The 20,817-nt window shown below is 32.7% G+C and overlaps 2 protein-coding genes and 1 pseudogene across 2 annotated transcripts; 2 read left to right on the top strand and 1 right to left on the bottom strand.

Moving 5' to 3' along the window:
* Nucleotides 1-2,341: 2,341 nt before the first annotated feature.
* LOC117915002 lies at nucleotides 2,342-5,074 on the bottom strand (annotated as a pseudogene).
* A 4,131-nt stretch (nucleotides 5,075-9,205) lies between these two features.
* Nucleotides 9,206-10,348, top strand: LOC117915256 (F-box/kelch-repeat protein At3g06240-like). The gene has a single exon (XM_034830812.1). The coding sequence runs from the start codon at nucleotides 9,206-9,208 to the stop codon at nucleotides 10,346-10,348; it is 1,143 nt and encodes a 380-aa protein (XP_034686703.1).
* Nucleotides 10,349-14,186: 3,838 nt separating this feature from the next.
* LOC117915255 (F-box protein CPR1-like) lies at nucleotides 14,187-17,036 on the top strand. Its single transcript, XM_034830811.1, has 4 exons — nucleotides 14,187-14,260; nucleotides 16,275-16,323; nucleotides 16,458-16,724; nucleotides 16,797-17,036. The coding sequence occupies exons 1-4, from the start codon at nucleotides 14,187-14,189 to the stop codon at nucleotides 17,034-17,036; spliced, it is 630 nt and encodes a 209-aa protein (XP_034686702.1).
* Nucleotides 17,037-20,817: the final 3,781 nt, after the last annotated feature.

The following is a 20,817-nucleotide window of genomic DNA, read 5'->3' as shown; positions in this document are numbered from 1 at the left end:
CTTGTCTAATAGTCAAGTTTGATTTGGGTTAGTTCCCACCCAAGTTGCACCCCTGTATTTAACACGGATTTAATTAACCAACTCCAATAAATACTTAAGCCATATTTGGTTAGTTCGATATAATATGAGATAGGATAAGAGAGAGGATATTAAATTCTATTTCATGCTTAGTTGGTGATGGGATAAGATAAATTATGTAATCATTTATCTTATCCAATGTTTAACCAATTATGAGATAGAATAAGTGGTGGGATATGTTATCTACCTTTTTTATATATTATCTACATTTTATTTTATCCCTTTCAACATAAGATATGTTAATCTCATGGTAAGATATGTGATATACATATCCCATATGTCACAAATTTATTTATTTTTATCATTTTTTTATGTACTCATTTTGTAAAATAATTTATTTTATTTTAAATTAAATTTATGGTTAAAAAAGAAAATTTAAAAATATTTATAAAATAATATTAATAGATGATATATAAATTATTTTTATATATTGAATAATACAATATAAAAAATTTTATTTATAAAGTTTAAATATGTTAATCATAAATATTGTTAAATATAAGAGAAATTTCATTGTTTTAAATAAAAAATATTAGAAAGTGATATAATTTTATTTTAAACATTAAAAAGAATACATATTTTATATTATTTTTTTTTTCATTTCATAAATTAAATATAAACGTAATTTAACATAACATATCTCATTGGATATATTACCTTATAATATTATGTTCATAGGATACATATATCAAATGATATATAATATAATTAGAAATCATATCCTAAAATATATATTTCATATCCAATGAGATATAATATCTTAAAATATACATATCCTATCATATTTTATCATGTTAACCAAACATAGCCTTATAATTTTTCTCTATAGATGTCTCACTCTTGAAGTTCCCAAGTGATACCTTATACTTGACAAATCATAAGTGATAACTTACATAAATTTTTTCCTTTTAAGTGATACCCCACATTTAAAATTTTTAAAGTAATATCTTAGTGATACACCACACTTGAGCTCACCTTCATATGGTTTATAATTTTGATTTTACAAAGATAAACTCTTAGTTTACAAATTTGGCACAAATGAATGCATAGAAACTAGGATTAAAAGATGTACCAAAATGAAATGCAAGTTTTAAACTCAATGCACTCGGAATATTTTCCTAAGGCTTAAGAGATGATTGAATAGTACTTTGAAAATATTATATCTTTTATAAATTAAGTATAGGGTCTTATTGTGGACCCGCATTTTCACGTGCGCCCCCACTCAATTGCGAGACTCGCTTTTATTTGGTAAAAAAAATTAGTTTTTGAAAAGTTGGAATCGCCACTTATTTTATTTTTTTAAAGGGAAAATAAAACAAGAAAGAAAACCTTAAAGAAGTGACTCCATGATTTTTGGAAAAACGTGTCTTTGAAAAACCTGAGTCTAGATCCGGAGATCAGGTTACCTATTGGGAAGGTACTTCTAAAAGGTAGCACTTTTCTAAGCCCTACAAAGCTCTCTACTAACTAAGTTGAAGGAAATAGGGTAATTAATTGGTTAATTATAGATACCTAGGTTGACTAGGTGATTTCAAAAAATAACATGTCAAACAAGAAAATCAATCACAAATTATAAAGAAGATTTAAGGTGTGTACCTGGACTGCTTCTTAAGTGTTATCACAAAAACATCAAAGTTAGTTCAAATAGTATATCATTCAACAAGCACTTTATAAAAAATAATCAAACAATGAAACAAATATCAAGACATCTAAGTGCTATCAAACATAGATGTAGTTCACAGTGGCAAACATATTCACAAAATTTAGAAAGTGGGTGATAGAAGGCGTACCTGGTTAGCAAGTTAAGCGCTAAAATGAGGAACAAGGTTGGCTCAATGACAGGTGTAAAATCATCTCATGTACCACAAAGAGGAAGCACAATCAAAGATATCAAACAAATAATATTGAAGAGAATATCATGAATGTCGAGCTCCCTCCAAAGCCCTAATTAATTTTGCATGAGTTGATTCTATGAATTCCATTGTTTGGAAACATGAAGTTTGTTCATGCTAGTTAAAAATCAACAAAATCATGAAAAAAGAAAGGAAAAAAAAAATGCATGTGGGAAAGAAATTTGACAGCAAAAAATTTATTGAAAATGAGGATTCTTATTGCTTAGAAGAAATCTAGAGATGGATTTTTAAAGTTAGAATTATTCAATTGAAAAGGATTTGAAAATTCAATTCAAAACCGTAAATTCTCAATCAAAGAAACAAATAGAGGAAGAGGTATGCACCAATGTGGCCAAAGGAGTGGAGCCGGCTACGTCTATATGCAATGCCATGGTGCGGCTGCACCTTTTTGGAATCAAATCTGCAGCCCCACTTTCCCCAATGCGTGGCTTATTTCTTAAGGATACATCCCATTTTTTCATGGGATTGACAGTGGGCTGCCCGATCCTGTATTAAGCAGAATTCAATTTGAATCAACATTTCTTCAGCGGCTGCATCTGCCATTCTGTCCTTTTCTACACACTGGAAAGCTGGAGTTCTGATCTTCTTTTCACTTTCTTATGGACTGGTTTCCAATGATGAAGATGGAGTCATGGAGAGCCAAAACTCTGCAGTCTTTTCTAATCTAAAGACGTGCTCCATGCATCTCAGTTTCAATGAGTCACCAAATGGTCGATGATCCGCCGGATTGCTTTCCTCTTGTTCTTATATTACCAGACTAAATCCTATACAAACCTTAACCACATGTTTTGAAACTCCTGAATGTAAGCTCCAGATCATCCATATCAGATTCTGTATCGTTCAAAATCTTCTGTTGGAAAACAGCTTCCAAACCAGATTCAATGTCTACTGAAAGGATTGTGTCCAAGTGTTGCTCAATAATTGTCAGGAACTCAAGGATGGAAGACGCTTTTCTCTGCAAATTGGGGGATGGGGTCTTTAAAATTTCAATAAGACGAGCAATGACAGCAGAGTCCATGACATCTTTCCCTGTAGTTGATTCTGATACAGCTGTCTCGTCCATGTTTCCAACAAATCAAATAGTGGCATCAGGGCTTCCCATTGCATTCAATCCCTTCTTTATTAACTGGTCCATCATAAAACTTTGATTTCATTTCTTTACCAGGGTCTAAAATCCGTGCCAAAATATCCAAAGTCTTTTCCATCAAAGTTTCAGATGTCCCTGAGTGCTTCAGAGCATTAAGTAAAGGATAACACCTTCAGATTCAATTAGCTGGCAGATGCTGTTGTTGACCTTGCCAAAGCACAAGTTACAGCAAATCTGACCGAATCATTATTATGGTCTAAAAGTCGAACTAGATGCTTCACGGCTCCAGCTTCCTTGAATGAGATCGCATATGCTCATTAATAGATGCATCAGAAATTGATTCTGCAGCTCTTGAAATGGCCAACTCATCTTCAAGCCTAAGAATCAGAACTAACCAAGCAACACTATCCATCCATGGCAAAAGTGTAAACCGCTGACTTGTGGATACAGATTGGGATTTTCTTTCATCTTCCACTTCTATAGCCCCAATACGAGCAAGAAACTGTTGCTGTGTACGCCCAACTACTGCATTTATCTTGCTTTTATCTATTTCAGCATTCTTGTCATCAATATTCAATCTAAGGAGTAATTAAGAGGAGCCATACTTTGAGGGAGCTTTGGAACTCTGTTCGATCTTCGTACCATCAGGTAAAGAAGGCCACGAGTACAAACCTGGTGTCAAGGCCTTGTAGGCAGCCGCACCAATCATTGGCACTATGACAAGACCCTCCTCAATGATGAGAATTCTATTTTATTCATCCTTAGCAAGTTCCAGCAATGCGTTTCTACATCAATTCTTAAAAGCTTTGCCAATTTTGGAATAACAACTGCTTCAACCATGATGCTGTGAAGAGATTTGCTTAATGCCAAATTTACCAAAACCCCTCCAGCTGCCTCCTTCACTTTAATATCCTCATCCTCCAGGGACTTGATTGCTAGCGGCAGAAGATCAGTGTTAGCAATTTTCATTCTGAGCTTTTCATCTACAGACAGATTCCATAAAGTACAAATACTTTGCTCCTTCACCTCAGATGTCAAGGAAGAATGCCTCAACAAACCAGTTATCTCTTCTATTGCCCCACTTTCTGCTACTGACTCTCTGTATAGATTAATTGAAGATATTTCTCGTAGAAGGCCTGCAGCTGCTTCACAAGTAGAACTGGAGCCTGATTTAAGGAGATTTACTGTGAGATTTAAGCAGTCTCGGAATTGCATTATGGCATCAATATACTACTTTCCTCCAAGTGAATATTTTCCACAATGCTACTATTGCCTGTTCCCTATCAAGAGGATCATTATCTAGCCCAAACGTCCGAACAAACAATGCCATATAACCATCACCAAGACTAGGAGAGCTGCTATTTATTGTATTTCTGTCCTGAACAGTAAACTGAGCGCAGAAGCCGTAAGCAGTGAATGAAGAACGAGGTGATGATGACGATGATGATCGGAAGTGAGGATGGAGATGGCGACATCCCAAGCAAGGTCTGTCTGCTGGAACTGGACGAGCCACTGATTAGCAGCCACGCGGTTGCGGGACTGAGAGTCATGATTGAGGGCGTGGACAGCCTGGGCGACCTTGATTTGCAACTCCATCTACGCCTCTCTTCTAAATAAGCAACAGACGAATTGGAGAACCATTGAAAACGAACGAGGAGAGACCGACGCCTATAATTCCCCTTATTTCCTACAGGCTCCCTAGATCAGACGGCTGCTGTCTCACATTTGTTGCACTGAGTCTTAGATATGTGCATGGATTTCAAATGTCTTATGGAGTGCATGAAGCGAGGGGTGTGAGTAGTGGAGTAGTGCAATTCTTGGAGAAGAAATCAATCTGACACTGTCAATATAGAAGCCACCCATTCTTGATCAATGATGGAGCGAATCAGATTGATCCACGCAAACCCCAAGGCAAACTAAACTGCAGTCAACCCAAACACGAAAGAAACCACACTCTTGAAAACCGGAACAGTTCCAATTCGCAATAGAAATTCAAGTATTCATAAGATGATGCTGAAAAATTCCCAGATTGGCTTCAAATCCCATATCTATCGATGGGTTTGCAGTTGCCAATCCTATGGACGCTTATCTTTATGAATTTTCCCTTCCCAGATTCTTCAGGGGCGACTCGTGCTCTGGTTATGGGTCCAGAAACTGCAAGCAATCCATGAAGAACCCAAAATCAACATCATCTTGTGGTCTTTGATGGCCACTCCAATCATCCAAGCAAATATCAATAATTGCAAATGGAATAAAAGTAGAAAGGAACATGGATTTAAAATGAAGAACTTATCTTAGGAAGACGCAGGCTGACGAATATCCTCTCAAGAATCCCAGGACCAGTGAGGTCCTCCCCTGCTTCCAACTAGGTTCTGCACTCTTCTTCTGTTCTCTCTTCTTTTCTCCCTCCACAGTCCAGAAAAGTGTCTTCTCCCTTTCTCCGTTCTTTCTTTTCTCCTTCTCGTTCCTTTTTTTTTTTTGCAGCCTGGAATCTCCTCTCTTTCCTAGTAGTGTATGGACTGTATCTCTCCTCCCCGTGCTCCCTATCACCCTTCCAAAAGGAATAAATCAATAAACGCCCTCTTCTCCTATGGAGAAAATCCCCCTTCTTCTATATCTCCTAGCCTCCTTTCTCTTCACGCTCATCATTTTTCATTTTACTTGCCAAAACCAGCTTTGGTCATTTTCCTTTCGGAAAGAAAAATGACCCTCATGCTCACCGGACTGATTCCCCCCTGAACAAAGCTCTCATTCCATCCATATACATGCTGCCTTGTTTCCTTTTTCTCTGCCAAACCCCTTTGGTAAGTTTCCAGACTGATTCCCTCTCTGAATAAAACTCTCATTCCATCCATATGCATGCTGCCCTGAACAAAGCTCTCATTCCATCCATGTACATGCTGCCTTGTTTCCTTTTTCTATGCCAAACCCCTTAGGTAAGTTTCCAGACTGATTCCCTCTCTGTGAACAAAGCTCTCATTCCATCCATATACATGCTGCCTTTTTTCCTTTTTCTATGCCAAACCCCTTTGGTAAGTTTCCTACATAAACCTAAAATTATTAGATTTAATAAATGAATAAAAGGTATTCTAGAAAATTATAAAATAAAAATCATTAAAAAAATAAAAAATAAATATCAAGAAAGAAATGCAATCCAATATCATGTAAATCATGCAAGAATGCCATGCAACCATGCAAACCACACAAAAATGCAATCCATACCAACTATGCAAACATGCAAAAATTACCTGAAAGGCGACTTAAGTGGGATAGAGTGTGTCTAGATGAGCCTAAGTAGGCTAAGGGCATCTAAATGAGGCTAAGGTGCCTAAGTGGGCCTAAGGTGCCTAAATGGGTCTAAGGTGGTGCCTAATGGACCTAGAGTGCCTAAGTGGGCCTAGAGTGCCTAAGTGAGCTTAAGGTGGTGTCTAATAGGTCAAGTGTATCTAAATGGGCTTAGGGTGCCTAAGCTGGCCTAAGAGGGTGCCTAATGGGCCAAGTGCATCTAAATGGGCTTAGAGTGCCTAAGTAGGCTTAAGGTGGTGCTTAATGAGCCAAGTGTATCTAAATGTTATCCTAACAAAGAAGGAAAAAAAAACCTAAATCTAAATTAAGGTTGCCCAGAATCACAATGGGGTCAAATGAGTCCTTCAACCAAAGTCTTCAAGGTGGTGTCTAATGGGCCACCGTGGAATTATTGTAAAGTACCAAGCAAACACATAATAGGACATGTGCTAATATGACAAAATGGATGATCTACACTTATATAAGAGATAAAACATCAAACTAGCCATTAGGAATAAGTCTCCCTAAACAGGATGTTTATATGGTTGTCCACATAATGGCTGTTGAAGCATTTAATGAGGTGCAAAGAGTTGATGGAGGTCAAAAAACATATATGGATGTCTACATGAGCGTCCACATGACTTCTAGTAGCTAAAACAACCGCAATAGATTAAGTGGATGACTATGTGATTGTCCACATGACAACTGGATGATTGCTCAGTCATCCACATGTGCTTTAACTTAATATTTTTAAAAGTTCATACATGTTTTATGACTAAGACATTCTTTAACTGACTCATATGAATATAAATCATCTTCTAACAAAGTTTTAATAGATATTCAATTCTAATGCACTCTGATTAAGTCAACAATGTTTTTAAAAAACCTTGAGAGTTTTTTATAAAAAAACTTAAGGTTCAAGGTAGTCTCCTAGGCTAAGTAGGTCTCCTTAAAAATATTTTCATCCAAAAATAAAAGTGTAAAATTAATTAAAAACTCATGGATGAATGTTTTGGTGTTTTAACAAAAATATGTAATCCTAACTTAATGCATCCATTATCTTATATAAAATATCATAATAATAAACTTGATAAAACTTTTCTTGACTATTCTTAATTTCCTCTTTTGCTCTATGTATTTTCTTCCTTGATGACTTTAAGATGATCTTCTTGCCTATCACAATTAAATATAACCATTAGATCTAAATCTTGTTTTGTTGTGTCTAGCAGTATTAACATTTATATTTGTAATCTTTTAACATCATGGTCCCATAACTTTTTTTTTTTATATATATACCATTTTATTCATTTTTCTGTATGGTTTTTAACATTTTAGAAAATCGTTTCCAATTTTCTTAAGAAGATTTTTATAAAACACCAAATCATTATTTTCACTTTTTCCCTTTTTGAGCTCAATTTTCTAGAAAACGAAAAAAAATACCATCTTAGTACTGGCTTTGATTTCTATTTTCTTTAAAAATGAAAACAAAAAACAATCAAAACAAACATGACTTAAGTGGTTGACAAAGTTCTAAAGTCATTTTTAAAAGTTCAGAGAAATATAATTAGTGGACAAATACTTAGTAAATGGTTTTTTGTTTCTTAAAAATTATGTTTTTGTTGTGTAACAATTTACCAAAAGCACGATGATGATTACTTTTTTTTTTTTCATCTATGTCCTGACACTAATTGATTCTTATAATTTAGTATTTTTATAACTTGTTCTTATTTATGTAGATGTTATTTACTCTGAATCTAATATTTCTCACAAGTTAAAAATGAGTTTTCTTTGTTGCGATTATATCTATATAGTCATATAACTTCATTTGGTCACACCTACAATCTATATCTACATGAGACTTTTCATGGTTAATTTTTTATGTGATAATATGTTTAATATAAATATCGTTCATAGTATTTTTAACAAGAAATAATTATTCACAATATCACTTCAAAATAATAATAATAATACTAATATTTTATTATTATTAAAGAAGAAATAATATTAAAGAAAAGGAGATAATTAAAAGGAGGAAATGACAAAATATAGGAGTTTTCACTTTTGATGGAAGCCGGCAATGGGGGCTACCCACCATTTAGTTTAATAAAACGCTTCTTTTTAAGATTTGTTAGTTCCAACACACCTCCGACACCCTTCCTCGGAACCTCAGGAACCCGACTAGAATCAACCCTCAAAAGCCAAACGAAGAGATCGAGGTGGCAGGAGGAGAAAGAAAATCAAAGAAAGAGAATGATTAGTCTAGCTGGGTGGTTTTGGAGATTTAAGGTAATCCATCTTTCTGGTTTCCTTTTCTCATTTGGAAAATCAAATTAACCACCTGGTTTCAAAAGACTTTAACATGATGTTTACACTGTTCAGGTGGAACAAGATCCTGCAGAAATGAGTAGGTAAGTTTTTGGCCTAATTTATTTGGAAACTTGTAGGATCTATTGTCTGGAGGATTAGTATATGTTCTGTTTTGCTATTAGTTCTGCTGCTCTTTTGTTCTCAGCTAACCGGTTAGCTTTTTCTTTTTCCTTTCGATCAGGATGTGATGTGATGTGAAATGATCATAATCATGCTGTTGTTCTTTACGTGCATCAAAGCAGGGACAGGAATGAACAAGGATTAAGTGCCACCCATTAGCCTAAAAACCTCTTAAGCATGGGCTTCCACATAGATAAACTGGCTGGCTATACTAATAGCATGCATATAAAATAATTGGTTTAAACCCTCCTCTTGTGTGACCCTTAATTACTAGTTGCCTTTTACATCCGGTCTTGATGGCATTATTCATTTAGTCGGATCAACAGAAGCTGATAAGAGAGAAAGAGGAGGATCAATGGCTGGCCTTACCCAGGATATCATTGTGGAAATTCTCTTAAGACTACCTGTCAAGAGTCTAATACGATTCAGATGTGTTTGCAAGCAATGGCTGTCTTTGATCACTGACCCCAAGTTCACAAAATTGCACTTGACTCGAGCCATTGATAAAGGGAATTACTTGGACAATAGAAGACTCTTGGTCTCTATTTACGTTAATATTGATAGAGCTGTTGATGCTGTTTCTCCTTCTGTGCGTGGCCAAATAGTGGGTTATTGTAAGGGTATGGTATGTATGGATTTTGAATTAAATACCTCTATTTACACTGTGGTGAATGATAATGCATGTGTTGGTATTGGTTTTTATTCGATCGGTCGCCAACTCGTGGGTTCATGCAATGGCATAATATGTTCGGTTTATGGATTCAATACCTTTTATTTATTGAATCCATCTATCAGAGAACACAAGACATTACCATATCCTGGGGAGATCCACTTTGGACGGGCTTTTTATGGATATCTTCTCCATGGATTTGGTTATGACTCCTCTACTGATGACTACAAGTTGTTTCGAGGTAGTTATAGTCCTGTCAAATCCACGATAGAAATCTTTTCTCTGAAAACCAATTCTTGGAGAAGAATTCAAGAATTTCCTACTTATCATCCTTCTCAGCATTCAGGTGTTTTTGTCAATACAGCTCTACATTGGGCAACAGATAAGGTTTCTGATGGTGATGGTATGCATCTTGGTAATAGAGTTGTCTCTTTTGATTTGAAGGAGGAGAAATTCATGGAAGTGCCACTTCCAGATGAAACATGTATTGGATCCTGTCCAACTCTTGGGGTCTTGGGAGGAGACCTATCCATGATCCAACATCATGTTGATGATAGTCACCAGATATGGAGAATGAAAGAATATGGAGTAAAGCATTCTTGGACTAAATTGATCAGACTTCCACCTTCCCCCATAACTAAAGTGGTTCCATTTGATTATACAAAGGATGGTGACATTGTAGTGCTGGTTAATAAACTGGAATTAGCTATTTACAATTCCAAAACAGAAGCTTTAGAGAATATTGCTCTTGTGGTTCCTCAAAGTGATTATTGGTACCGGGTGGCCTTGTATGTGGAAACTCTAATTTCACCCAATAGCCATAGTTGAAATGAAGAAACAACCCCATTTGGACATGGCATACAAGCTGAGGTAAATAAGAAAACCTTATTCCATCCTTTCTATGGGTTGATGTGGGAATCTTTCCAATATTGGTATTGTTGTCTTTAACTTTACATACCATGTATATCTTTGTTGATGAACAATTGAGGCTTTAGATAATGGAACATGCATTGTAACCTAGTAGCTTATTGTGGGCCTCAATCAAGGAAGTGTACTATATGGCATCTTGTTATAGATTTCATAATGATTTTAATTTACACTACAATAATGAAAGTGTTGTCACATAAAATAAAACTTAAAAATTGAGAGGATATATCCAAACTGTATTAGGAACAATTAAAATTAATATATATGGTTCATATGTGGTTAAAATATAATGAAATTGGATTAATTTTTCTATGGGTTTTTTAGGCCCGTTTGACCATGTTTTTTTAAACTTGTTTTTAAAAATTGTTTTTTATTTTTTTAAAATAGTTTTTTAAAAAAACTTTTAGAATGTATGATCAAACAAAGCTCATATTTTTCTTTTGTTTTTAAAAATTGATAAAAACAGTTCTTATTTGTTCGCTAAAAATTGTTTTTTATTTCACTTTAATTTTTAAAATTATTTTTAGAAATAGTGACCAAACAGTGTCAGAGATTTTTAAAAACAGTTTTCTATTTTTATTTTTAGATCACTGGCTCTTAATGTCTTATAATTCTCCCTATTACATGTCAATTGGTGTTTTCTTCTTGTCCCATTTTCAATGATTTTCCTGCTGTTGTTTCCTTTAGGTCTGGACAAGCTGCAACGCAAATCATGTCTCTTGGAATTAATACTGAAAGCCTCCTACAGTAAGCATGCAGTTTCTGCCTCAACTGTACAATACCCCACAGATGATTCTATGATTCTATTTCATATTTCTATTTTCTTGTTCATTCCTCACGCGAAGTTGTGAAAGAAACTAAGATTTGAAGTAGAGCACAAGAAATATCAAAATGATCATAAGAGAGAGTATAACCTGAATGTATATGTGCATGATGATGAGCTTACATCTATGCCTCAAAGCATATATTAACAACACGAGCAACTTAAACAGACAAGAATTGGGGAAAAATTTCACTAGCGTTCCAACACATCTCCTTGAAAAAAGTAAAATTTCTTTGTTTGAGAGCAATTAGAGAACTTTAGACTAAAATTTTAAGGGTTCCTATAAAATTTGAGAGAAAATATAAGGGAAAAAAAATAGAAAGAAAGAAAAAGTGAAATAAAATTAAAAAAAAAAATAAAATTAATAAATTATTTTTATTTGCTAGTTCAAACTCAATTAACTTATTTTAACTCATTGATATAAAGATTAAATACTTTTCAAATATAGAAATTTTTAACTAGTTTTAATTATATTGGATTTTTTTTTAGATTTTTCATAAGACAACAAAATATGAGAAAATTATTTGATTTTCTTTTATATTTTCCATAAACCAATCTTATTTTCTTTAATATTTTTTTCTTTCCTTAATATTTTTTGGGAATTAAATATAACCTAAGTGAATTCGAGAAAAAAACACAATAACTTATAGTACTTCTCCTAGTAAGATAAAATATTTTTCCCAATTGGAGATTACTTAGATATGTACAAATCGTATTCCATAACTAATTATGGCCTTTAAATAGGAAAGAATACGTTTCACTTCCATGAAATTAACTTGTGTTGGGGCTTTGAAAATTCGAGCACCCTATATTTACAAGGCTTCTATGCTTGGTTCCATCAGCAAGTTGTTTGTAACCATATCAAGTTTTGAATAATGAATGTAAATTTTTTTGAGGATTCTAGTATCTTTGCTAGAGAAAAGAAGATCCTTTGTTTACCAACCTTAAAAAGTTAAAGAAGAGTGATGCTAATATTACCCTATTTTTTAAAAAAGAAATAATATTTTTTTTTTCAAATTGAAAAGATGGTAGATAATGATGAGAATAGAAAATAAAATGAAAAAATAATAAATTTCTACTTCTTTTACTATGTGAAAAATTATTAAATTTTAAAAATATTTGTATATGTTTTTTTAAATGTATATATATAGTTTTAAAATATAAAATGTAAATAGTAATTTTGTTACTTTCTCTCCTTAAAATAGAAGTCTAAAATTATCATGTTGTCACCTCCCCTTTGTAACAATGTGTAGAGAGAGGTATTTTTCAAGTTACAATTACATTTGGTTACAATTTACAATATTTTGGACAAACTAATCACACATTTAAAAAAAATTATAATTCTTAACTAAAAAATAAAAAAAACAAACAAAACAAAAAAAACCATAAAGCTGTTTGATCTTGTGATTTAAAAATAGTTTTCTATTTTTAAAAATAGAAAATTGTTTTTAAAATTTTTTTAACATTGTTTGACAGTTGGTTTTATGGAAATAGTTTTTAAAAATAAAATGAAATATATAACAATATTTAGAGAATAAATAGGTGTTATATTCACCGATTTTTAAAAATAAAAAGAAAACATGAGCTTGTTTAACTATGTTTTTTTAAACTTGTTTTTAAAAATTGTTTTTAAGTTAAAGAATAAAAAATAATTTTTAAAAACAAGTTTCAAAAAAGGAAAAATACTAGGAAAAGGTAGAATGTAAATAAATCTTTATTTGAAGAAAGGATTGAACATAGAAAGGAATTCTAAACCCCGGAGAGCTAAAAAAACATCCAATTGAGATGTAGGTGATGAAAGATTATAATGTTTCAAAAAATAAAATCATTTATGAATAGTAATTTAAAATAAATAATAATAGGTTAACTTTATAATTATTTTTATACTATGAAAATATTTTTCATTTTTACTTTGATAAATTATAGTTATTTAATTAAAATATCATAACCCAAGCAAGTGATAAATAATTTTGTAAAGTCAACGTATTATTATTAAAAAATTATAATACATTATAATTTTTAGTGGATTTTTAATTTTTAAAAAAGACATTTTGTTTGATGATTGGAATTTAATTCCAAGAAAAAGATAAGTAGTCGAAGTATTGGCCAAATTTTGATTAATAAGACATTAAATGGTGTAATTTAGGGTTTAAGACTTGTATTTTTCTCTTATAAATAAATTTTAATTTTTTTTATTGGTGATTGTATTCATTTTTCCTAAATTAAATTATATTGTAGTTAAAATGGTAGATAAAATGTTTAAAATTTTGAAAAAAATTAAAAACATTTTGTATTTTAATTTAATTTATTTAAAAAATAAAATTATATTATTTTTAAAAAATTAATTATATTTAATTTTAATTTTGAATTAATTTTAAATTTAAAAAGAGTTATTAATATAGAAAATTAAATTATATTTTACAATTAAATGATATAAATTAATCTTCAAGAAAAAAGATTAAAATTAAGAGAAATAATTTTTTAATCATTATGTAACGACGTAATATAAAATAGTAATTATTTGTAGACTAAATATTTTATTTATTAACTATAAATGATAAAAAAAAAAATACAATTTTGACATCTTCGAAGCCCACGAATATGATAATTAGTTATCACCATACTTTACGTAAATTTGTTCATGTAAAATCACGTGGCATAAGAGGATTAATTTGACCATGTTGTAAAATTTGACCATGATGTGTTAATAAAAGAGAGAGATTTGGCTATTTTTTAGCAAAAATAATTTGTGGAAATATTTTCAAAATTGAAATTATATTCGTTGTAATATTTGGAGGAAAGTAATTTTTTTCTTTCTTCTTTAGGTGGATTTCTAATCTTTAGAAAATAATATATTTTTGGACTAAAAAGGGAAAAGGGTCATTGTAGGTTTTAGGAAGATCAAAGAAGACAACAATGGCGGAGTTACCTCTTCACATCATGGTGAACATACTCTTGAGATCACCAGTCAAGTCTCTGATCCGTTTCAGGTGCGTTTGCAAAGCTTGGCGCGCATTAATTTCCCATCCCCATTTCGTTAGAAGTCACCTCCGACTACCACAAACCCAAGCTAGAACTCGGTTTTGCATCTTGGACTATAGTGAACGTGGCAACAATCATGGTAGTTCGTGCCGGGCTTTGTGGAGTCTAGTTTTATTTAATCCGGTTTGGCGACCCTACCCGAATAATATTGCATGACTTTTTAATGGGAGATTTACTAAGGCTTGTTGGGCCCGTTTAGCCCATTGTGGAACCACCTTTTGTAATTAGGGTTTTTTAGTGTGGTGTGATTGTCATGTTATATATAGAGAGAAAATATTGTAGCCGTTGTGGTTGTACTCTGTATTTTTCCTTGATAAAAGTGATATCCTTGCAACTCCGTGGATGTAGGCAATTTGCCGAACCACGTAAATACTGTCTTGTGCGTGTGATTATTTTTCTTTGGCGTGTGTTTTCTCTATTTTTGTTTCTCACAGGTTGAGAATTCGGTTTAATTCCCTACAACTGGTATCAGAGCCTAGGGTTAGGTTTGAGTGGGAGCAATGGTAGAGGAAGTAGGAAAGGCGTCTAGAATAGAAAAGTTTGATGGCACAGACTTTGTGTATTGGAGGATGCAGATTGAAGATTATCTCTATGGGAGGAAATTGCATCTGCCTCTTATGGGGACAAAACCTGAGAGTATGAAGGCTAAGGAATGAGCGCTTCTTGACAGACAGGTTCTAGGAATTATTAGGTTAACTCTATCTAGGTCTGTTGCAAACAATGTTGTAAAGGAGAAGACCACAAAAGATCTGATGAAGGCTTTGTCCGGTATGTATAAAAAGTCGTCCACAAACAATAAGGTACATCTGATGAAGAAATTATTCAATTTGAAGATGGAAGAAGAAAGGGACCATATGAGCAAGGTGCCCTATGCCTCAGCTATTGGCAGCTTGATGTATGCTATGGCGTGTACAAGGCCAGGCATTGCACATGCAGTGAGAGTTGTGAGCAGATTCATGAGTAAGCCTAGAAAGCAACATTGGGAGGCAGTCAAGTGGATTCTAAGATATCTAAAGGGTTCATTAGATACATGTCTTTACTTCATAGGTGTAAGTTTGAAACTGTAGAGTTATGTAGATGCTGATTTTGCTGGTGATATTGATAGTAGAAAGAGTACTACTAGGTTTATTTTTACTCTAGGTGGTATAGCTATATCATGGGCTTCAAATTTACAGAAGATTGTTACTTTGTCTACTATAGAAGCTGAGTATGTTGTAGCAATTGAAGCTAGAAAAGAGATGATTTGGCTATATGGTTTCTTAGATGAATTGGGTAAGAAGCACGAGATGGGCATTTTACACAGTGACAGTCATAGTGCAATTTTTCTTGCCAAAAATTCGGCTTTTCATTCAAAGTCGAAGCATATACAAACAAAATACCACTTTATCCGTTACCTTGTTGAAGATAAACTGGTAATACTTGAGAAGATTTGTGGATCTAAGAACCCGGCAGACATGTTGACTGAGGGTGTCACTATTGAGAAGTTGAAGCTGTGCGCAGCTTCAATTGGTCTTCTAGCTTGAGGATAGGAGGATGAGTTGCAGGGATGAGGGATTGTTTCTTGGAGGATAGCGGTTTGATGTTGGTGATTGAACTAGTCTCCAAGTGGGAGATTTGTCGGGCTTTGTGGAGTCTAGTTTTGTTTAATCCGATTTGGCGACCCTACTCGAATAATGTTGCATGGCTTTTTAATGGGAGATTTACTGAGGCTTGTTGGGCCCGTTTAGCCCATTGTGGAACCACCTTTTGTAATTAGGGTTTTTTAGTGTGGTGTGGTTGTTGTGTTATATATAGAGAGAAAATATTGTAGTTGCTGTGGTTGTACTCTATATTCTTCCTTGATAATAGTGATATCCCTGCAACTCCGTGGACGTAGGCAAATTGCCGAACCACATAAATACTATCTTGTGCGTGTGATTGTTTTTCTTTGGCGTGTGTTTTCTCTATTTTTGTTTCTCACAGGTTGGGAATTCGATTTAATTCCCTACAGTTCGAGCCTCTACCAAAGACTGTAAAGCATTTAGCGATGATGACGGCGGGGCATTGGCTTTTAATTATTTATTTGATATTGGAAAATGTAAATACGAAGTCGTTCTTCTAGATTCCTGTGATGGGTTATTGTGTATAGCTGATTTGGCGAATAAGATTGTCTTATGGAACCCATCTACTAGACAATGCAATCAATTACCACCAAATCCTAACGTTTTGGATTTTCTTGGTTGCTATGGATTTGGGTATGACTCCTTTGCCGATGACTACAAGATATTTGTTGTTTCTATGCTCAATCCCAACATTGAGATCGTGGTGGATGTTTTCTCATTGAAATCCAATAAATGGAAAAGAATTCAGGAAAAACATCACACTAGGGTTGCGTACATGTGTGCAACTGTTTTACATGGGGCACTCCATTGGGTAGCTTATGATCCAATTCATGACTTTGATACAACCATCGCTTTTGATTTTGAAAAGGAGCAGTTTTGAGAGCCAGCAATTTCGAGAGAAGAAGAAGATCTATATGTTAAGTTGAGGGTTGTAGGAGGATGCCTTTGCATACAGGGTTTTGAAGATCCAAGTAAGATGTGGGTTATGAAAGAGTATGGTGTTGACACATTTTGGAGTAAGATGGCTTCCCCATATAACAGTTGTAGGAATAACTTGAATGAAGAATTCAAGTGTTACTTGTTACACACTCTGAATAATGAACATTTGTTGTTGGACAACTAGGAAAAACTAGTGTTGTGCGATCTAAAAGAAAACACATATAAGAACATTATGCCTTACGGAGGGTGATTCCAAGATGATGCCAACTTATACGTGGAGACTCTAGTTTCACCTCATCCATCACTTTAAAGTGATAAAGAAGAACAAAAATCCAATTATAAATAAGGCCAGTGGTGTTAGTGTTATTATAATATCAATTAGTGTCTTCTATTATTAATAGATTAAGAATGCGTCTGACAGTGATTCTGAAAAGTGTTCATAATATTTTTAATACTTACAAATTTTTATTTTTCAAGTATTAGAAATGCTAGAAACACTTTTCAGAATCACTATCAAACATACTCTAAGAGTCCATATAACAGTGATTCTAAAAAGTGTTTTAAACATTTTTAGCATTCAAAATATTTTATCTTTCAAGTATTAGAAATGTTAGAAACTCTTCTTGAACTCACTCTCAAACACACTTTAAAACATATATATTGGCAATAGACCAACAATTCAATCACTTGCTTGGGTTTTGGCATCTTGATTAGTATTCTTGTTTTCTATATTAATTAATAGTTTCAGTATATGTGTTTAATATCTTGACTAGTATGCTTGGTTTTTACATTAATATCTTGACTAATTTCCTAGGTTGCAACATTTGGACTAGTATGCTTATTAATTGTTAATTTGTTTCTTTCTTGTTAATTGTTAATTGTATAATGACGATAGATGTTGGGTAGCTTAGTTTGATTGTTGGCAACTTGACAAAGAGGGGCGAACAACCAAGGTTAGAGTAGGCTATATATAGAATCATTACTATGGCAGCCTTCACTTTCCATGCTATGCAGTGGCTTGGGAACTTTTCATCTTCAAGTATCCTACTTTGCATCTATATCCATGTACACCAAAAATGATCCTTCTTTCCTTGATTATGAAAATTTAAGGTATGTTATGCTATATGATAAATAAAAAACTTCAATCATTCAAGGAAATTTGGCACATATGTTTGATTTTGTTTGGCGAAAATGGATATCAAATTGATCGATAATTGGCTGTCTATATTTAGTGTTGAGATAATTTTTTGTGTTGATGCTTAATATAATTGGCACTCCTCTTAGGAAAGTGATGGTGATATGTAACAACTTGCACCCAATCATGTTGTTTTAGGTTTAAGGGACCCTCACAATTTTAAAATACATTTATAGGGTTAAAAAAAGTTTATACTTATATAGTGTCAAAACTTTTTTCCCCTATTCAATGTGAGATATCACAAACCTCCTCATGCAAACACGACATCCTCATTTTGTTTATGGGATTACGAGACATAATAGACAAATACCCCTCATAGGGCTAAACAAACCCCCCACACCTAGGTTGGGGATTGACTCTAATACCATTTATAACAACCTGCACCCAATCGTGTAGATATTGTCAACTCTAATCCCAAAGGGGCCCTTACAGCTTAAAAACACATTTATATGATTATGAGAATCTCATACTTATATAGTATTATGAACTTTTTCCACTATCCGACGTGTGATATTACATGATATGTATGCTATCCAATCATTAGGGTTGTTTGGTATGATATACCATTACATAGAATCTAGTTAAGAAGAATATATGAAACTAGCATGTGAAAAGATAGAGATTATATCTATGTACGTATCTAAATTAGTAGGCAGTTCCAAACATAATTTATAGATATAAGAAAGTGATGACATGTCGCCCAATTATTAGGTTGGTTAGTTAGGTATGATCTTTCACCCTTGTTCTTCCTTTCCTTGAGTAGGATGCTAAATTACAAATTTGAGATGGATTCGAGGCTATACTTTTTGCAAATATTAGCATTCATGTAGAGCTAGGGATGGCAACGGGGCGGGTTTTTTCGGGTACTCGCCCCACGCCGATTACATATAAAATTAATTTTAAAATTAAATTTAATTTAAATTTTAAAATTAATTAATTTAAAATTTTATTTTACTATTTTTAATATATAGATAATAATAAAAAAATTAATAAAATAAGTTATAAAAAATATAATAATTTTATTATTTATAAAATATATTTATTTTAATATAATTAAAAATTTTAAAAGTAATTTTTAAAAAAAAAAAAAAATTTAAAAACTAAACGAGGCGGGGTTGGGATGGGGGCGACCCATCCTGAACCCGCCCCGTTGCCATTCCTATGTAGAGCTTCTACCTTATTACTTCATTTCCTTATATTTCAAATGTTTGAACTTCTTACTAGGCCTCAGGTAAGGGCATACTGAAGCACTATTGCTGGGTAAAGCAGCTGGAACCACCCTATCACAATGCAATGGTGCTTCATCGAAACAACTTTTTTTTAGTTCTTTTTTATGAAGGTATTATGTATTGTTGATCGACAGTGAAAAAATTTTCAAATATTCTTCATATTTTAGTTGTTTATTTTTAGAACAAATTCTTAAAAAACCATACAAAAATTTACCAAATCAGAAAATTATTTTCTATTTTAAATCATAGAAACCATTTTTAGAAATAATAACTAAACAAACCTAAATCTTTTTCTTTCTCTTCTTAGTTGGAGTTATGTGATTAATAGTGCTTTGATAGTGATTTTAGGAAGTGTTTCTAGTCTTTTTATATATGAAAAGTAAAAAATTTTAAGTGTTAAAAAGACTAGAAACACTTCATAAAATCATTATCAAACACACTCTAAATCAAAGAGTACATGTTCGAGACGTTAGAATAAGAAATTCATTCCATTTCAATTTTTTATTGGGTTTGACTTAATAAAATTATTTTATAATAATAAGAATTATATTCTTCACAATACTCGGGTTAGACTTGAGTTGGGTTTTTGTCAATCCGAGCTTAATTTGGGTTGGACTCGGGTTAGGGTTCAAACAATGCCAACCAAATCCGAACTTGATTTAATGTTTTTATAATATTTATAATACATATTATCCTATATAATTATTTTCATTTTTTTTTCTATTTATAAGAAAAAATATCAAATATATCACATATTTTTCAATTTTTTAGAATGATATAAATTTATGTTTATTCTGTTGTTGCTATCTTAAAATTTTGTTGTATTAACTATTTAAATTTTCATATAAATACATTAAAAATGTTTTTTTTTTAAACAAATATTATAAAATGGATTTTGGATTATGTAACCTAATCAACCCAAACTCAACCCAATCAACCTAAATTTAGCCCAATCAACTCAAATCTAACCCTAACTCAACCCGAGTTTAGAAAAATGAGGTTAGATTGGGCTTAGGTTGAGCACCTTGGGTTAGATTTCGGGTTGGGTTGGGCTCGATTACTCATCAACCCAACCAACTCATCGTGAGAAAATGAAAAAACAAAAAATGTCTTTTTAAAGCGATGAAGTCCATGCCTCCTTATTGGATAATACTAGAAAACAAAATTAATTTAAGTTAAATTAGAAGCTAAAAAATTTTCTTCTACTTAATGAAAGAAGCTTGAGTGACAAACAATCTACCCTTAAAAGGACTTGACTTCTATACCCATAAAATAGTACAAAGTTTTCAAATCTTTAAGAGCAAGTTCTTGACTTAATTTGTCGATTAGTACTTGCATGTAGTTAACATTAGTTTCCAAAATAATCACATCATCCACATATATCAAAAGTAATATCAATCTCTTAATTTAAACAAAGAGTGATGAATTTTCCTTGTTACAAAAAATCCCAAGGTTAACAAATATTGTGATAATTTATAAAATTAGACATATGGTGCTTGTTTCAATCTTAAAGAGATTTATTAAGTAAACAAACATAAGTT

This window comes from Vitis riparia, chromosome 5 (genome assembly GCF_004353265.1).
Source record: "Vitis riparia cultivar Riparia Gloire de Montpellier isolate 1030 chromosome 5, EGFV_Vit.rip_1.0, whole genome shotgun sequence".
Classification (NCBI taxonomy): Eukaryota; Viridiplantae; Streptophyta; class Magnoliopsida; order Vitales; family Vitaceae; genus Vitis; species Vitis riparia.
The sequence above is the reverse complement of the archived record's forward strand: the minus strand, read 5'-3'. Positions and strand labels throughout refer to the sequence as shown.

Excerpts from the sequence above, each read along its gene's own strand:
- LOC117915256 (XM_034830812.1), top strand. The coding sequence starts at position 9,206 with ATGGCTGGCCTTACCCAGGATATCATTGTGGAAATTCTCTTAAGACTA.
- LOC117915255 (XM_034830811.1), top strand. The coding sequence starts at position 14,187 with ATGGCGGAGTTACCTCTTCACATCATGGTGAACATACTCTTGAGATCA. Across the intron at positions 16,324-16,457 it reads TCGAGCCTCTACCAAAGACT|ATTGTCTTATGGAACCCATC; the intron begins GTAAAGCATTTA and ends TTGGCGAATAAG. Across the intron at positions 16,725-16,796 it reads TACATGGGGCACTCCATTGG|CCAGCAATTTCGAGAGAAGA; the intron begins GTAGCTTATGAT and ends CAGTTTTGAGAG.